The following is a 19,022-nucleotide window of genomic DNA, read 5'->3' as shown; positions in this document are numbered from 1 at the left end:
GCGATACATGGCCCCATCCATCCTCCCCTCAATACGGTGCAGTCGTCCTGTCCCCTTTGCAGAAAAGCATCCCCAAAGAATGATGTTTCCACCTCCATGCTTCACGGTTGGGATGGTGTTCTTGGGGTTGTACTCATCCTTCTATTCCTCCAAACACGGCGAGTGGAGTTTAGAGCAAAAAGCTCTATTTTTGTCTCATCAGACCACATGACCTTCTCCCATTCCTCCTCTGGATCATCCAGATGGTCATTGGCAAACTTCAGACGGGCCTGGACATGCGCTGGCTTGAGCAGGGGGACCTTGCGTGCGCTGCAGGATTTTAATCCATGACGGCGTAGTGTGTTACTAATGGTTTTCTTTGAGACTGTGGTCCCAGCTCTCTTCAGGTCATTGACCAGGTCCTGCCGTGTAGTTCTGGGCTGATCCCTCACATTCCTCATGATCATTGATGCCCCACGAGGTGAGATCTTGCATGGAGCCCCAGACCGAGGGTGATTGACCGTCATCTTGAACTTCTTACATTTTCTAATAATTGTGCCAACAGTTGTTGCCTTCTCACCAAGCTGCTTGGCTATTGTCCTGTAGCCCATCCCAGCCTTGTACAGGTCTACAATTTATCCCTGATGTCCTTACACAGCTCTCTGGTCTTGGCCATTGTGGAGAGGTTGGAGTCTGTTTGATTGAGTGTGTGGACAGGTGTCTTTTATACAGGTAACGAGTTCAAACAGGTGCAGTTAATACAGGTAATGAGTGGAGAACAGGAGGGCTTCTTAAAGAAAAACTAACAGGTCTGTGAGAGCCGGAATTCTTACTGGTTGGTAGGTGATCAAATACTTATGTCATGCAATAAAATGCAAATTAATTACTTAAAAATCATACAATGTGATTTTCTGGATTTTTGTTTTAGATTCCGTCTCTCACAGTTGAAGTGTACCTATGATAAAAATGACAGACCTCTACATGCTTTGTAAGTAGGAAAACCTGCAAAATCGGCAGTGTATCAAATACTTGTTCTCCCCACTGTATTCTCAGTCTCTCACAGGTAGTGTGATGTTTTGGGATCGTAGCCTCCAAGCGCAGTCCCATTGCCATACAGCCATGACAATAAACTCCCATATCACCTAAGTGTTGTACAGTTAGCTCCTAGGATGCATTGCTTTGTGATGGGAACAGAATTGGCTCAGGAGTAGCCTCTTGTTCTGCACCAGTGTCATTTTCACCACCATGGAGAGACACGTCTTTTTTAACACATTTCAAAGGATGGTAGAGGTATTTTTACATAAAATATTAAGGTTTTTAAAAAAGAACCTGTGAACTCAACATTAAAAAAAATAACTTTACTATCCAATCCCATTTGGTAGAGATGAAAAACCTCAAAAAATCAAAAACAACATTGTGACATGCAGCAAGACAACATGGCCTAAAAAAAAATTATTATACCATCAACACCATTTAAGCCTTTGGTTCCCTACATTTACAATATGTACACTTCTTATAGCTTGTAAAGTAAAATAGGTTTTGATGTGATTTATTTTTAAAGTACCAACAGCATTTGCTCTTTGTTTTCAGTATGGTCATAGGTCATAGGTGAACCATTTGGCCACAACCTTTTTGATTACATACTTTTTTGTTTCAACAATCAGCCTGTCACTCATATCAGCTGCATTCGTCATTGTAGTTAAAATATCAGTCCGTATTGAAAAAACAGTGTTGATTTGAAAGAATATGTCCAGATGAATGATCTACTCTTACTGCAGTGTCCTAATTCATACTGAATATTGAAAAAGCAGTCATTGAAAAGAAGGCGGTTTGTGGTGAACAACAATGACAGAGAGGTTGCCTTAAGAAGAAATCAATCGATAGCATTCTGTTGTCTTGTGCGGTATCAATCCATATTCATTTAACTGTGGCTTTTTAAAAGTTGCCCAATGCAACAATTAAGATCCCTATGAGTGATACATGGAAACAGTCATTGAGTCCATCTGTAAGTATCTCCACTTCATCTGCCTGGCTGATCTACTAGTTCAAATATCAAATCTTTAACCTCTTCAAGGACAATGACGTTTTTGGTGAAATTTCTGTGGACGATAAAGATTTTAGTGTAATTTCTTGTCCAAGGTTCATTTCAGCCCCTAGCACCTTCCCGTTTCCTCCTATCAAGTTTGTGTTCGCATATCTGAAGGGATAGGAGTGAGAAATATGGTGGAGGACCATCTAAGTTAGGTGAAGACCCTTCAGTGAAGAGGCTTGTTTATAGTCCTTCTATCGACATGTCTGTAGAAAGTTGTCGCAGTGACATCATGAGCATTCAATTGTCGTCCAACATCAAACTTGTCATTGTCGACCACGTCTTAACTTTAGCAAATTTGCATGAATCATTACAGGAAAATAAACTCAACAAGATGATTATTTACAAGGTAATTGAAAGCTAGCTAGCTAATTAAAGAAAATAGCTTATGGTTGTGAGCGTGATGAAATAAAAGCAGGGCATTCTACCAAAGAATTGGAGAACTTGTGCACTGTCTTGTTACTGTCTCAGTCAGGTAACCATGACAACGGATGCTGCGACAGGGTCAACGTTGAACTTTAATGCGTCACCGACAAGGAAACCAACAGCCGCAGTAACAGCTCTATACACCCGAGTATAAATTAAATGTTGTTTTGACCAGAGACCCTTGTTGCGTTCTATTTGTCTATAGACATGTCGTTAGACCAAGTATAAACCAGCCTTAAGGAACAGAATGGAACAGACTAATAGCTCCATAATACAGGTTTTCTACCAGAATTCCAATGTCTGATGTAGATGTCGACAGTCATTGCACCGAAGGCAATGAGATGTGGAAAATGAGACAAGGTTCCAGTGACCTCTATTGGCAGGACAGTAATGTCTGTATGTAAGGTGTCCCTAGTCACTATGGCATGCGGATGGCATGGCTGACTCAGGTCGCCATAACGGGGCACAGCAGGTGTGCTGGCAATAGACCCAGCTGGCACTAGGCTGGTATGGAGAGCTCAGTTCATGGAGACAGTACAGTATGTATGATGTCCAGCTGGCGCTAGCATAGGATCACACAGATGGATCATGATGATTCAGAGGAACCTGTGGTCCTTGTCGTCACTGCACAGAAGGAGACCTAATTTTGGGGGTTACTGACCAGGGACGTAGGGCCAGCTGATGGAGCTTCCGGAGAGCTGCATGTCGCGGATGAGCGTCTCAATGGGTGTCTTTCCCACCAGACGCATGAAGAAGAGCTGGGAGATGAGGTTGGCAGGCACGGCACGGAGGGCGGGCAGGCGGAGGAGCAAGCGGCCGAAGCGCTGCGGCTGACCTGGGTACTGCATCCGCTCATATTCTGTCAGAGCCACCTGGGCCTTCTCCTGCAGAGACTCCACGTGGACCGGGTCTGTCAGCCCACACGCATCTGAGAGGGAAGGAGGGAGTGACAGAGACTTGAGGTGAGTAGAGTGGGAGGGAGCAGTACTTAACTGAGACGGGAACCTACATACAGAATTCTGTTTGGCACCAACAAATAAAAATAAAAAACTCTGACCAAAAACAAAGAAAAGGTCAGGTTGTACCTTCTCTGTTCTCCTGTCTTCTACACATTGTATCATCTGTATGTTTTGTTGATGTAAGTCTTGATTTAGGTCATTTGAAGCAAAATAATGCACACAACTGTTGACATGTAAAAAAAATTACACTCTTTGGGTAAGTGTGCAATACAGACCTTTCAATTACAATATCCACTACAACACATTTTGGCCTGTGATTATACTCTGCACTTGTACTGTCATGCCAGGAGAGGGCGCCACTCTCCTCAAATCTACCAGTACACCTGTGTTCAGGTTTTGTCATTTGACCAGCAGGTGCTTTGGTATCCTTAGATAACATCAAGAGAAACACTGAGTGGACAAAACATTAGGATAATAATATTGAGTTGCACCCCGTTTTGTCCAGCCTCAATTCGTTGGGGCATGGACTACAAGGTATCAAAAGCATTCCACAGGGACGCTGGCCCATGTTGACGCCAATTGTGTCAAGTTGGCTGGATGTCCTTTGGGTGGTGGACCATTTTTGATACAGCGTGAAAACCTCAGCAGCGGTGGGCCTGGAACCTACTACCATGCCCCTTTCATAGGCACTTCAATCTTTTGTCTAGTCCATTTACCCTCTGAATGACACACACAATCCATGTCTCAGTTGTCTCAAGGCTTGAATATCCTTCTTTAACCTGTCTCCTCCCCTTCATCTACACGGATTGAAGTGGATTTAACAAGTGACATCAATAAGGGATCATAGCTTTCACCTGGATTCACCTGGTTAGTCTATGCCATGGAAAGAGCAGGTGTTCCTAATGTTTTGTACACTCAGTGTCTATTTTCCCATTAGAAATGTTAAAGTCTCAGTATGTTAGTAAAAAAAGAAGAAAATTATTATGTAGGGTTGCAAAGCTAATGTAAATTTAACTAACTTTGGTAATTAACAGGTAATCTATGGTAATTTAGGTAATTTATACTTTGAATAACTGTTACAAAAATTAATACTACATATGAATACATTTTGTATGTGTCAATTTGGTCCATGAGTTTGTAGTGGATAGACCATATGGTTCAAGAGAAAATAGCCTAATTAATGAAAATAAATCAACAATGCCATTATTTTCAATTAACTGCAATAACGTTTCACAACCGTTTTCACAAGTTTACCAGTTTGGTAGCCTTGCAGATGTGACCCACGTGACTCACAGCGCAGGGAGAGCTGTGACCAAACTGGTCTGGAAAGGAGGCCGTTTATTAATGCAATATTTGCTCCTGTAATATATTAGCACACTGAGGCAGGGATGAGGGTAGGAGAACAATCTTTATCAGAGGTCATGGGTCAAGTGCAAGTACCGATGATCACATGTTCTAATTAGTAACAACGCCACCCTCAGGCATTCCAGGTACGTACATTTTCTTTACTCTAGGAGAGCTATGTAAGGATCTCCGTTGCTCTCTCATGCTTTTTTCAACAGGTTCTTCACAGTCTGAACTGCTGTCTCAGCTTGGCCGTTTGACTGTGGAAATCTAGGCCTCAACGTGACATGTTTGAACTCCCTGTTGATAGAGAACTTTGACATTTCTTGACTCACCAACTGTCTTCCATTGTCGGAGCACAAAACGTTAGAAACCCAAGCCTTGCTGAGATCGACTTTAGTTCTGTAATGGTGTGTTTACTTGTTGTCCCACTGAGATTGGAGATTTAGTAGTAATAGTAGAAATAGTAGATAGTCTGTGTCGTTGTAATGGAAGAGGTCCACTCCAACTTTGGCCCAAGCTCTCTCTGGAACTGGATGAGACATGAGTGGCTCTCTTTGGTTGTTGTTTTTGTGTTAGTTGCAGACTACACATTTTGTTACAACATCTTCAATCTGTTTAGACATGCCTGGCCAGAACAGAACATCCTTGCTCGTTCCTTACATTTGACGACTCCCATGTGTGCTCCAGGAATTTTTATTTCTTCTCTCATTTTCTGAGGAACGACACGTTTTGAACTTCTGAACAGCAGTCCATCTGAGTATGTCAAGTCCTCTCTGAAGTTCCAGTAGTGCTGTATTTTCTTTGCAACTTTACCCCTCGTCTGGCCATCCTTTTTTAACTGTTTCTGTGACCAGTCTTAACTCTTCATCTTCTGCTGTTGCTGTTTTGAATTGCTGCAGTTTCTCTTCTGAAACAGGAAGTTGATGAGCAATGTAGTTAACATCCAGCTCACCATCCAGCAATTTCTTTATCTGTTCCTTCAGGTATGCTCGTCTCAGTGCATCTCCTTTCCTGGTTTGTCTGTCACATGTAGACTGTATCTCTGTAGTCTCATCAGCATTCTCTGCAGTCTGCCTGGTGCTTTCTGGAGCGACTTCTTGAAGATTGTTTCCAAGGGCTTGTGATCCGACTCCACCTGGATCTGGTTTCCATACAGGTGTTGATGAAACTTCTCGCAGCCATACACTAATCGCCAGTAGCTCTTTTTCAATTGGAGCGTATCTCTTTTGACAGTCTGAGGGATCTTGACCCGTATGCGATTGGCTGACCATCTTGCAGGATCACAGCTCCCAAGCCTTATGAACTTGCATCCACAGATAGTGTCTGTGTTTTTTACATTGTAGTGCTTTAACACTGACGCATTACTGACAAGTGTTTTCAAGCTTTTGAAGGTTTGTTCCTGTGAAGACTCCCAGTGCCACTGAACGTCTCCTTCCAGCAGTTGTCTCAGTGGTGCGCTGACATGAGAGAGATTTGGGATGAACTTTGCGAGATACTTCAACATTCCCATGAACCTCTGAAGCACTGCTTTGTCCTCTGGTTCTGGCATTTCTTGTATTGCTCTGTCCTTTTTGGAGTCTGGTTTCAGGCCTTCTTTGCTTAACACATGTCCAATGTAGTGAATTTCTGTCATTCTGATTTTGCACTTGTCCTTATTCAGTTTCAAGTTGATGCTTCTCAGTCTGTCTAGTAGCAGTCTCAGTCTCCGGTCGTGCTGCTCTGTGTCATCACCCCAGACAAGAATATCATCCATGACGTTTACAACACCTTCCATAAAAATGCTGGGCGAGGCACCTCTGGAACACCTCTGGAGATGACACGATTCCAAAAACGGCAGTCTCTTGAATGAATACCTCCCAAACGGCATATTGAACGTGTAGAGTCGGGAGCTCTCTTCATCCAGATTTGCCAGAATCCTTGGTTTGCATCAACTACTGAAAATACCTTGGCGATAGGCATTTCAGCAACTACCTCTTCAATGGTACGTAAAGGATAATGTTCTCTCTTGATGGCTTTGTTTAGATCCTGTGGGTCCATGCATACCCGTATTTTGTTTGGCCTCATGATTGTCACCAAGCTGTTTACCCATTCAGGAGGCTCAGTTTGACTGACGACGACATCCATGTTCTCCACGCGGTTCTGTGCTACAGCTACTTTTCTGGATGAGTTAACCACTGGTGTGACTTCTGCGTCTATTTGTATGTGATGAACTCATGGAACACATCCGAGACCTGTGAATACATCTTCATTTGCAAATGATCCATCTCTGTCCTTTGTTCAAGCTTGAATATTCTCTGTATTAAGCCCATTTGCAGACAAGCTGATCTTCCAAGTATTGCAGGTGCATCTTGTTCTATCACTTGACATTCCAGTTCAAACACTTTCTCTTTGTATTGACATTTGAGTGTATTCTTGCTTTTGGCTCCATCTGGTGGCCAGAATACGTCACTAGCTTGCAGTTGGATTTTTGCATGGAAACGTCCTTCACTTTCAGCGTTTTCAAGTCTCTCACGGACAGACGTTACACTCAGCTCCTGTATCCAGCTTAACAGTAAGTTTATGGTTGTTAATTTATAGTGTTTCTGTTCACTGCTCTTTCTCAGTATTTTTCTCATTGATATTCACTAGCTGAGCAACAAATTGTACTTCACTCAATTGTCCCAATGAACATGTCCTAATTTCCTGCTGTCATCTCCTTGTAAATCCCGTGAATCTTTTGTCTGTGTGCGTGAGGAGCACATTTTGGCGTAATGGATTTTTTCTGTGATATGCTTTGCATATCTGACCTTATGCTGGACACTTTTTTTGGTTCATATTTGTACCCTCAACGTGAGCATTGTCCCTGCAACTTCTCTTTTACTAGCTGGGCATTTTTTCCCAATTCTGTGTTTTCTTTTGCTCATGCACCTTAAGAACGGGCACCTCGACTTCATCATGAAGCATTTTCAGCTGGCTCTGGCTCACTTCACTAGCACGGCAAGTAATTTGCCTCGCACTTGGCCATTTGTGATTCCACACACAATTCTGTCCCGTATCAGTGACTCGGTAAATTGTTGAAACGTTTTTTTTTTTTTAGATGAGTCAGTAAGCATCAATTGACTCTGTTTGTCCTTGGCTCTCGTGAAAAGATATGCATCAGGTACGTCAGATTTGTTCTTGGCTCACAGTACTTTCGGAAAAGCGCTTTTAATACATCCAAGTCATCTACATCATCGTCAAAATCAAAAGTATTGTAATGAAACAGGGAGCAGGTCTCAAACCCTCGACCTTCTAGTCCGAAGTCCAGCACGCTATCGACTGTGCCTCAAAAGCATGCTCAAGCGGCAGAGTCGATATCCGTGCTTATAAACCCAGGGCCATTACACTACTCCCTCCTTTCAAAGAGGGCGTCCTCGCGCTAGCTTGCAACTCTACGTCTTATAGGAACGCGCTCATTGGTCAAGCACACGCACTGTCGTGGATGCAAGGTCCGATCACTTCTGACACCAATGTAATGAAACAGCAGGGAGCAGGTCTTGAACCCTGGACCTTCTAGCCCGAAGTCCGGCGCGCTATCGACTGTGCCCCAAAAGCATGCTCAAGCGGCAGAGTCGATATCCACACTTATAAACCCATGGTCGTTACAGTATTGAATATCTTGATTGCATCATCTCTGGCTATGTGCAGGAATGTGGCACATTTCACTATTTCGGATTTCTCGGAGATGCCACTGGCGATTATATAAAGGTTGAATTAAAGGCTGGATCCACATGCTCCAATTTTCAGGTAGATTTCCCTCTAGGTTCAGAGTAGTTAGTGGTCTCATGTGTTCCATGTTTCAGAATGTTAAGCTTTCCTTTTAACACCACTGAGGCAGGGATGAGGGTAGGAGAACAATCTTTATCAGAGGTCATGGGTCAAGTGCAAGTACCGATGATCACATGTACTAATTAGTAACAGAGCCACCCTCAGACACGGCATGTTTTTTTATGTAACCTTTTATTTAACTAAGCAAGTCAGTTAAGAACAAATTCTTATTTACAATGATGGCCTACCCCAGCCAAACCCTAACCCGGACACACTGGGTCAATTGTGCGCCGCCTTATGGGACTCCCAATCATGGCCAGTTGTGATACAGCCTGGAATCCAACCAGTGTCTGTAGTGACGCCTCTCACCGAGATGCAGTGCCTTAGACCGCTGTGCCACTCTGGAGCCACATGTACGTACATACATGACAGTTCCGGAATTGTGCATCGGGCTTAATTGGTTCTCTTGATTGAGACCTCTCTCCTTGTTTGGATTTGAAAGTTATTTATTTTGGGTAAGATTGTATTGTATATATTGTATATATTTTTAAATAATACACATACAAACGACAGTATACAGACCCACACAAACCTTAGCTACATCACACCTGCCTAGACCCACATCTCCAGCGCCCGCATCACTCTCCGCCACATGGCCTCAAACTGCACCATTTTGTTTCTCTCAGTCTCCCATGCACTTTCAACAGTTAGTTAATAAAGCATTTGACCTTTCCATTGTGTTAAAGATGGAGGATTGGTTGATTTTCAGTTTAAGTATACGTTTTTTCAAGATGATTGACAAGAAATGTATCGTCCAACCCATCTGGTATCTCACTGAACCCTCATACGCCATGTCTTGATGCAGACAGAAGGATTTAAATGTACATTTACATTGTAATACTTCTGACAAACAACTTTCTTTTTAAGTCTTGATTCCAATAGTTGATCTATTTTTCTGAGATTGTCCGTTGGATAGGCTCTCTGTAAGGTTATGTATATCTTACCTATCATATCAGTAAAATATCTCAGTTGGTCAGTCCAAAATTGCTTTTGAATTCTGCCGTTGAAATAAATGTATTTCAGATTACCAAGTCATTTACCGTATCTATGCCTTTAGTTTTCATGGATTTAAATCCAACGATTGTAATGGAAAGGGGCGGCTCTCGGGGCTGTACATGTGGGTGTTTGACTGAGAAAGACACAGAGCCGAGACAACCAGTAAAAGCACAGCCACCTTGACTATCAACGCATTGTGCCGACAACATCAAAGAGGAATTTAGTGTTAGCCAGACTACCAGTTTGGCGCCAAAACATTTACAACAAAGAGATATTGACATGGTCAAATATGTGTGTACAAATATATATAAAGGATATGTCATTCCGAAACCCTCATATTAAACACCAATGGTATTTATAAAGTTGATGGTTTATATTTTGGATAATGTTTTACCGCTTTGTCAATCTATTTTTTTTGTTATTCTATTTTGTATTAGATATTATTTGATTATGTGATATATTTTACATGCGAAAAGGCCACACAAAGGGCCAGAAATAATCTGAATTACCCAAAAGGCCACTCATTGTCATCTGATAAAATTACAAAGAACTTTGAGTTTCCAGTAATATACCCTCCCCTTGCAACCCTATACGCAAGTCAAACGTCCCATCATGCAAATCAAATGTTTGAATTTCTAAGTATGCACAGTAGCCAAAAGTCTCAACATGTAGCAGGTCAAAAAGTCAGGAATGTAGGCTGAAAGTCTGACATGCATGTTGTAAAGTCTCAGCGTGTCCCCCAAAAAATCTAAAACTAAATTATCTCAATCCACATAGTGAGAATAAAAAAAAAAATAACTCACCTGGTGAGAAGAGGACGATGGCCTTGAGGCAGCTGTACTCGGCCGAGTCCACCTGGAGCCGAGTCAACTTGTCCACCTGGTTCTGGAACACCCTCACCTGGTCCATGAAGGACACCACTCGCTCGGCCGACATGGGCGAGGAGTGGAAGCCCGCCGCGGCCAGCAGCGGGGCCATGTGGAGGGGCAGGGCGGACTGGGCTGCGTTCAGAATGAACAACTCGCTCCAACTCAACCTGAGCAGAGCCACCTGCTCTGACACAGGCAGCTCTGGGAAGTAGGGGATGTTCCTGGCCCACTCGATGGTGCTGAAGAGCAGTCTGGCTGCCAGCTCGCAGATGTTGTCAATGCCCATAACGGCCCCGCCTGCGCCGGTGGCCTGGCCCTGTTGGTTGTACTGGTGGCCGTAGCGGCTGCTGGGGTAGGGCTCGGCACGCAGCAGCTGGGAGATGAGCTCCGACACGGGCTGCCCGCCGTTGTTGTTGTAAAACTCTGCCACTCCGACGCCGCTACCACCACCTACTGGGGTGCCCGTGGGGCTGAGGCTGGAGTGTGAGGGGGGGATACGTCCGCGCTGAACTGCTGGGGTGGGGATGGAGGCACAAAGGGGGAGGGGTATGGGTTGGGGTTGGAGTTAAGAAGGTGCAGGGAGATGGGGAGGACGGAAGTGATTAGGATTTGGGGTGAAAAGTAGGGAGGGCAGGGGGGAGAAGTTGAAAATGAGTCAGGCATGCTCTCTTGCAGTAGGAGGTCTGGCAGATTATCAACAGACGGTCTTGACCAGATTAACACCATATAATTCCAGATTAAAGTGGCCACCATGGGGCACAGACAGATACCTAAATAACAATGGGCGAAACAGAGGACTCGCATTACTTGAGAATTCTCCAAGTGAATGTTAACTTGAGGAATAACACAAACACAGCAGAATTCTACATTAAAATATATTTTCCTCAAAGATGAATATTCCTCAGGAGGTGTTCATCTTTTACTATGCAAATATTTGTATTACCAAAAGTGGGATAAAAGATGACTCTGGCCTTTGTGTTCATATTTATTGCTCTTAGAAAGAAAATTAAATAATTTCCCCTCATTGGGAGGATGAGAGGGTGGCTGTATCAAATACTGCTATGATGCTTCCAGCCATAGTTAACCTCCTAAATGCTTCCAGCCATAGTTAAGGTATTAAATGCTTCCAGCCATAGTTAACCTCCTAAATGCTTCCAGCCATAGTTAAGGTATTAAATGCTTCCAGCCATAGTTAAGGTATTAAATATTCCCAGCCATAGTTAAGGTATTAAATGCTTCCAGCCATAGTTAACCCATTAAATGCTTCCAGCCATAGTTAACGTATTAAAAGCTTCCAGCCATAGTTAAGGTATTAAATATTCCCAGCCATAGTTAAGGTATTAAATGCTTCCAGCCATAGTTAACCCATTAAATGCTTCCAGCCATAGTTAACGTATTAAATGCTTCCAGCCATAGTTAACGTATTAAAAGCTTCCAGCCATAGTTAATGTATTAAATGCTTCCAGCCATAGTTAACCTATTAAATTTTCCCAGCCATAGTTAACCTATTAAATTTTCCCAGCCATAGTTAACCTATTAAATGTTTCCAGCCATAGTTAAGGTATAAAATGCTTCCAGCCATAGTTAAGGTATTAAATATTCCCAACTATACAGTTGAAGTCGGAAGTTTACATACACTTAGGTTGGAGTCATTAAAACTTGTTTTTCAACCACTCCAGAGATTTCTTGTTAACAAACTATAGTTTTGGCAAGTCGGTTAGGACATCTACTTTGTGCATGACAAGTAATTTTTCCAACAATTGTTTACAGACAGATTATTTCACTTATAATTCACTGTATCACAATTCCAGTGGGTCAGAAGTTTACATGCACTAAGTTGACTGTGCCTTTAAACAGCTTGGAAAATTGCAGAAAATGATGTCATTGCTTCTGATAAACTAATTGACAACATTTGAGTCAATTGGAGGTGTACCTGTGGATGCATTTCAAGGCCTACCTTCAAACTCATTGCCTCTTTGCTTAACATCATGGGAAAATCTAAAGAAATCTCAGAATAAAAGACCTCAGAAATGAAATTGTAGACCTCCACAAGTCTGGTTAATCCTTGGGAGCAATTTCCAAACGCCTGAAGGTACCACGTTCATCTGTACAAACAATAGTACACAAGTATAAACACCATGGGACCAAACAGCCTTCATACCGCTCAGGAAGGAGATGCGTTCTGTCTCCTAGAGATGAACGTACTTTGGTGCGAAAAGTGCAAATCAATCCCAGAACAACAGCAAAGGACCTTGTGAAGATGCTGGAGGAGACAGGTACAAAAGTATCTATATCCACAGTAAAACGAGTCCTATATCGACATAACCTGAAAGGCCGCTCAGCAAGGAAGAAGCCACTGCTCCAAAACCGCCATTAAAAAACCAGACTAGGCTTTGCAACTGCACATGTGGACAAAGATCGTACTTTTTGGAGAAGTGTCCTCTGGTCTGATGAAACAAAAATAGAACTGTTTGGCCATAATGACCATCGTTATGTTTGGAGGAAAAATGGGGAGGCTTGCAAGCCGAAGAACACCATCCCAACCGTGAAGCGCAGGGGTGGCAGCATCATATTGTGGGGGTGCTTTGCTGCAGGAGGGACTGGTGCACTTCACAAAAGGAAGGAAAATTATGAGGAAGGAAAATTATGTGGATATATAGATGCAACATCTCAAGACATCAGTCTGGAAGTTAAAGCTTGGTCGCAAAAATGGGTCTTCCAAATGGACAATGACCCCAAGTACACTTCCAAAGTTATGGCAAAATGACTCAAGGACAACAAAGTTAAGGTATTGGAGTGGCCATCACAAAGCCCTGACCTCAATCCCATAGAAAATGTGTGGGCAGAACTGAAAAAGCGTGTGCGAGCAAGGAGGCCTACAAACCTGACTCAGTTACACCAGCTCTGTGAGGAGGAATGGGCCAAAATTCACCCAACTTATTGTGGGAAGCATGTGGAAGGCTACCCGAAACGTTTGACCCAAGTTAAAGAATTTTAAGGCAATGCTACCAAATACTAATTGAGTGTATGTAAACTTCTGACCCACTGGGAATGTGATTAAAGAAATAAAAGCTGAAATAAATCATTCTCTCTACTATTATTGTCACGTTCGTTGATGGAATGAGGAGACCAAGGTGCAGCGTGGTAGGCGAACATCTTACTTTTATTTAAAATGAACACCGAAAACCAACAAAATACAAAAACGACCGTAAAGTTCTGCAGGCTACACAGCAACTATACAAAATCAATACAACATCAAGATCCCACAATCTAAGGTGGGAAAAGGGCTGCCTAAGTATGATCCCCAATCAGAGACAATGATAAACAGCTGCCTCTGATTGGAAACCATACTAGGCCAACAAAGAAATAGAAACATAGATTTGCCCACACAAGTCACACCCTGACCTAACCAAATAGAGAATAAAAAAGGCTCTCTAAGGTCAGGGCTTGACAATTATTCTGACATTTCACATTCTTAAAATAAAGTGGTGATCCAAACTGACCTAAGACAGGGAATTTTTACATGGATTAAATGTCAGGAGTTTTGAAAAACTGAGTTTAAATGTATTTGGCTAAGGTGTATGTAAACTTCCCACTTCAACTGTAGTTAACGTATTAAGCCATCGGGTGAGTAATTTGACCTTGAAAGGGAAAGAGTCATCAATATTAGACTGAAGAGGCAGCATTCAGAGTTCCTCTAGTTTTCTGCAACCGCCCAAATAAGTCATTGTGGGCTATACTCATTGTGGAACTTCAGGCTACAGCCTCTTTATCCTACAATAATGCCTCATATCAATGGCATAGGGATACTATATTTTACTTAGGGCTTCAATAGGCCTACAGTGTAAGATGACATGGCAACCAGGGTAACGGTGGAACCACTACCATACAGATGGTATGTAATATTTCTAATCAAAGGCCTATGGAAAAACAACTAACCAACCACTGCATATACAGGGCTTCATCACCTGGGACTTCAGACAACAGTTGAGGTATAGACAGAGATGTGTGTGAAAGACTGGTGCACAGGGCCGCAGGTGGCTTGTTCCTTGTATCCCAGTCGCTCACGCAGGCACTAGATTAGATGACAAAGGACACGGCATGGAGCCTGCATGGATGGCAAGCCATGATACGGCCAGTGTAGTTGTATGTGACAACACTATGGGTCAATGTAATGGTAAAAAAAAAGACAATTTTAAAACAATTGTTTTTTTTTAGAACATACATTTGGCTATGGACACAGTCTATTGACTGGAGTTCATGTCTTTGAACATCCATGTCAAAATAACCTGATATTCTGCATAGAATACATACAAACATAACAAAAGGAAGATCCTACTGTATGTGGACAGGATAAGTGCATAACAAAAGGAAGGTCCTACTGTATGTGGACAGGATAAGTGCATAACAAAAGGAAGGTCCTACTGTATGTGGACAGGATAAGTACATAACAAAAGGAAAATCCTACTGTATGTGGACAGGATAAGTACATAACAAAAGGAAGGTCCTACTGTATGTGGACAGGATAAGTACATAACAAAAGGAAGGTCCTACTGTATGTGAACAGGATAAGTACATAGATAAAGGAAGGTCCTACTGTATGTGAACAGGATAAGTGCATAGATAAAGGAAGGTCCTACTGTATGTGGACAGGATAAGTACCTTCTTTGCGCATGCCAACGCGAAAACACTTCTCAAGGCGGCAGTACTGGCACTGGTTGCGGTGATGTTGGTCGATCTGGCACTCTCGATTCGACCTGAAATATAGATCATAACATGTCATGCCAATCCACACAGCAATGATAATGACATTTAGCTTTGCTGACACTTGTTACAGCTACAAACCCTTGGCAAAATCTATAGTAGCGCATGTGTACTGCTATCACTTTAATGGAGAAAGGTCACCTTAATATGATAGAAAACATTTGCAGGCAGTTGTGAGTTACCAGACTGCATGGTTGCATAACGTATCTAGAGGGTAGATGTAGAAAGTTGAAGCATAAAACATGATGCGAGACAAAATAAGCTTCTATTTAAATATATTATAGGTGTCTGCTGATTTACAGAACCCGATTATATAAGTGTGTATGGCCCAATCACTGTCTTTCCTTAGATGATCCACGGCATTAATATTGTATCATGCTCATGGATTTTTTAATATGGGCAGAGTGGCTGATGTAGGGATGACTAGACCACAGTGGGGAAACTCAATTATCTCACTTCGAGGATAGTTTTGTACAAGAAAACGTATGCATTTGTATGACATCTTCTTGGACATGGAGGAAACAATGTAAATCAATAAATATCACACCGCAATACAATACAAAATATCACAATGCAGAGTTGAACAATACAATGAAATACAATAGAGGTGTCTATTCAACCCCATATTGTTGTCTACTAATAATATTGACAATCAAGATGTCTGCCTATAAGCAATGATGGAGTGTCATACAATTTTTAAGTCAGCTATTCTCTTCAGATACCTTTTATATCATATAAGGCACACAGTTAAAGAAAAAATCCACTCAAAAACTATGTTTTGGTTTAAAAGAAAATCACTGTTAATACAGTCACAAAATGTTTTGCAGTCAAGTTGTCAAGATACTGGACTTTCAAGAAGCAAAGTGTCACCGGCCACATCATGATGATGACGCACAATGCATTATATGATGATGTGACCGGTGACACTTTGCTTCTTGAAAGTCCAGCATCTTGAAAACATGACTGTTGACATGTAAAACATTTTGGGACTGTATCAACAGTGGACTAATTAAAGAAATACAGAAAGATGGTTTTTTTGGTGTATTTTTCCTTTAAGTGAGTGATGACTCACATCCAGTAAACACACTGCTGTGGGGATTGTAACAGCTCTGCACAGAGTCAACTATGTATTAATGCATGACTCACTCTAGCTATTTGCATCCATTTGCCTGTACAGATGGGATATTGATAACAGACAAACTAAGGAATCAGAAATAAAGGCTATTCATAAGAATTACCCAGACGGGTGTTACAGTTTGGTGGAGGAAGAGGTGAATTCCGACGTTACAATGTAAATAGCTTATTATAATTATCCATCCATTTTGAGAATCCATCACATCATCATCACAATTATCCATTGAGTCTCACCTGCAGGTATAGTTGAGGTTGCGGCGGATGCTCCTCTTGAAGAAGCTCTTGCAGCCCTCGCAGGTGAACACACCGTAGTGCTTCCCGCTGGACTTGTCCCCACACACCACACAGTCCACCACACACGCCTTGTCCTCGTCCCCGACCTCCATGTCGCTGCCCCCGGCCTGGGGCGAACCGTCCTCCTCCTCTCCCCTCAGATAGCCCTTCTCCCCCAGCCCGTTGGTGCCCCCGTTGGGATCTCCCCAGCCCCCACTCACCATGGCCATCGCTTGGTTAGCAGACCACAGAAGGAATGGGAGACAGCCAACGATTTTGTTTGCTGCTGTCTAAACTTTTTGATTTCCTTTGTGCACCTCTGTTCAGAGTTCAAGATTTGGAGATTCTCTGCCTTTTCATAAAATGTTCTCTTTTGGCTTTTTGGTCCTCAAAGTGGGTCAGAAACTAAATAGTCAAAGGTAGAAAATTACCCACACCCTCTTTTAATGCAGAGTATAAATGGGTTTAAAAATTGTATGGTGTAGAATGTTTGTTCCAAAAAAAACACTAGAGCTGTTTTGTCTCCTCCCCTTCCACTATGACCTGGAAATTGTTTCGCCTTTCACTCTAGAAACTTTTGTTTTGCCCCATGCCCAGTTTTCTTCTTTCTCCTTATTCAATTATCCACTCTTTTTGTGTTTTTTGTTATGTATTTATTTGGCCCCAAGTCCTTCGACGGCTGTCTTTTAGAGGACCTTGCTGTTCAGTCGAATGGTTTACACTTCAGCCAAGAGACAGAACCTTTCACAGGAAACAATTAATCAAACACACATTTTCAAAAAGAGACCAAAACACAACACAACTCGCACTTTGCACATGATTACAGAGGGAAATCCTCTCTCACTCGATTCTCTCTAGCAACAATAATGGCTGAAAAAGGACCGCGCTAGCCCTGGAGCAGTGGCCACCCCTCGTAAAACTGTCATGCAGTTTACCTTCCTTATAGTGTATGTGGAGTCCTGCTGCCTTTCTGCAATATCTTACTTATATCCTGGCATTAGAGAGAAATAATACAAAAGCCTTGTATTGTATGCTTACCGTTGCAAGTATATTCATATAATATGTCAACGTCTTCTTTTAGCTAGATCACCCTTACAGCCATGGAGAGGGAGGGTACAGACAGAGTGAGGCAAGAGACAGGTTTTCCAGCAATCCTCTGAGCACCAGCAACATTCTGGTTGACAAAAAGAGCTCTTCCAGGTCACCACTAGCAAAACAACTTGATGTTTCACAGCACACTGTATGGCTAAATCCTCAAGACACACAAAGAACTACTATCAAGTCTTAACCGTGGCTACGGTCTCTGTTTTACAAAATCAACCAGTCTTTCTGGCTCTCTTTAAAATGATTTTCAACTCAAGGAAGTGCCCTCTCTTCCTTGTGTGTTGTTCAAGAGACAGGCTGTAGCAATATCCTCTGTGGTAGTGGCTAGACCAGTCTCTGAGACAGGCTGTAGCAATATCCTCTGTGGTAGTGGCTAGACCAGTCTCTGAGACAGGCTGTAGCAATATCCTCTGTGGTAGTGGCTAGACCAGTCTCTGAGACAGGCTGTAGCAATATCCTCTGTGGTAGTGGCTAGACCAGTCTCTGAGACAGGCTGTAGCAATATCCTCTGTGGTAGTGGCTAGACCCGTCTCTGTTTCAGTCCCTCCAAAAATAGACAGCACAGATTAGGTTAGAAATCCTAAAAGCGTCCTTTCCACCCTTCAGAAGCCAGAGAAGCTGCTTTCTAAGCATCCGTGTTAGCCTCTCCCTCCAGTCTTTTGTCAGTGCTTGCCCACCGAGCACTAACGACTTGCGGCCTAGCCCTGTGCTCCGACCGTGTGGGTGCTTCCCGTGGCTGAGGCAGGCGAGGGGGAAGGGACGGGGCTTTCTCTCCTCAGAGTCCACAAAATTGAATTGAGATTTAAAAAGAAGACTAGGCTCTAGACAGATTGGCTTTTGTAAGGCACCACACAGACCGTCCTCTCTCTGTGTGTCTATGGGTTTCTCCCTCCGTTTTCCTCAGCTTGTGTGTGTGTGTGTGAGCTAGCAGAGCAAGAGAGCAAGCAAGAGAGAGAGAGAGATAGAGAGAGAGGGAGGGAGTGTGCAGGGAGGGGGATGGGGGCATGTGTGTGCTCAGGGATTTGACACTGCTATTCAAGCCCTGTGGTTGCCATGGCACCAGCTGCCTTATATGGACATTGAAGTCAAAGAGCAAAGAGTGGGCTGTGGGGCTTATCACACACAGAGAAAAAGAATGTGGAGGTTCGCTCCCCTCGGAGAGAGGCATGACCCCAAGGCCTGACTCTAAGCACACGGCCAGAGCTACCCCCGACCATGGCAAACAACTCAAAGCCC

General features: G+C 42.9%; 1 protein-coding gene across 2 annotated transcripts; it reads right to left on the bottom strand.

The window, feature by feature from the left end:
- Positions 1-1,608: 1,608 nt before the first annotated feature.
- On the bottom strand, positions 1,609-18,773 carry LOC139560463 (nuclear receptor subfamily 2 group F member 6-like). 2 transcript variants are annotated; one of them, XM_071377267.1, is made up of 5 exons: positions 17,721-18,773; positions 16,644-17,423; positions 15,174-15,268; positions 10,446-11,024; positions 1,609-3,422 (listed from the first exon to the last, which is right to left on the bottom strand). In XM_071377267.1, exons 2-5 carry the CDS (start codon positions 16,910-16,912, stop codon positions 3,148-3,150), a joined length of 1,218 nt encoding a protein of 405 aa, XP_071233368.1. In that variant the 5' UTR covers positions 16,913-17,423; positions 17,721-18,773; the 3' UTR covers positions 1,609-3,147. The 2 variants fall into 2 exon arrangements, with proteins under 2 accessions (XP_071233368.1, XP_071233369.1); XM_071377268.1 differs by having other exon boundaries at positions 10,446-11,021.
- Positions 18,774-19,022: the final 249 nt, after the last annotated feature.

Source organism: Salvelinus alpinus, chromosome 30 (assembly GCF_045679555.1).
Source record: "Salvelinus alpinus chromosome 30, SLU_Salpinus.1, whole genome shotgun sequence".
In the NCBI taxonomy this organism is placed as follows: Eukaryota; Metazoa; Chordata; class Actinopteri; order Salmoniformes; family Salmonidae; genus Salvelinus; species Salvelinus alpinus.
The sequence above is the reverse complement of the archived record's forward strand: the minus strand, read 5'-3'. Positions and strand labels throughout refer to the sequence as shown.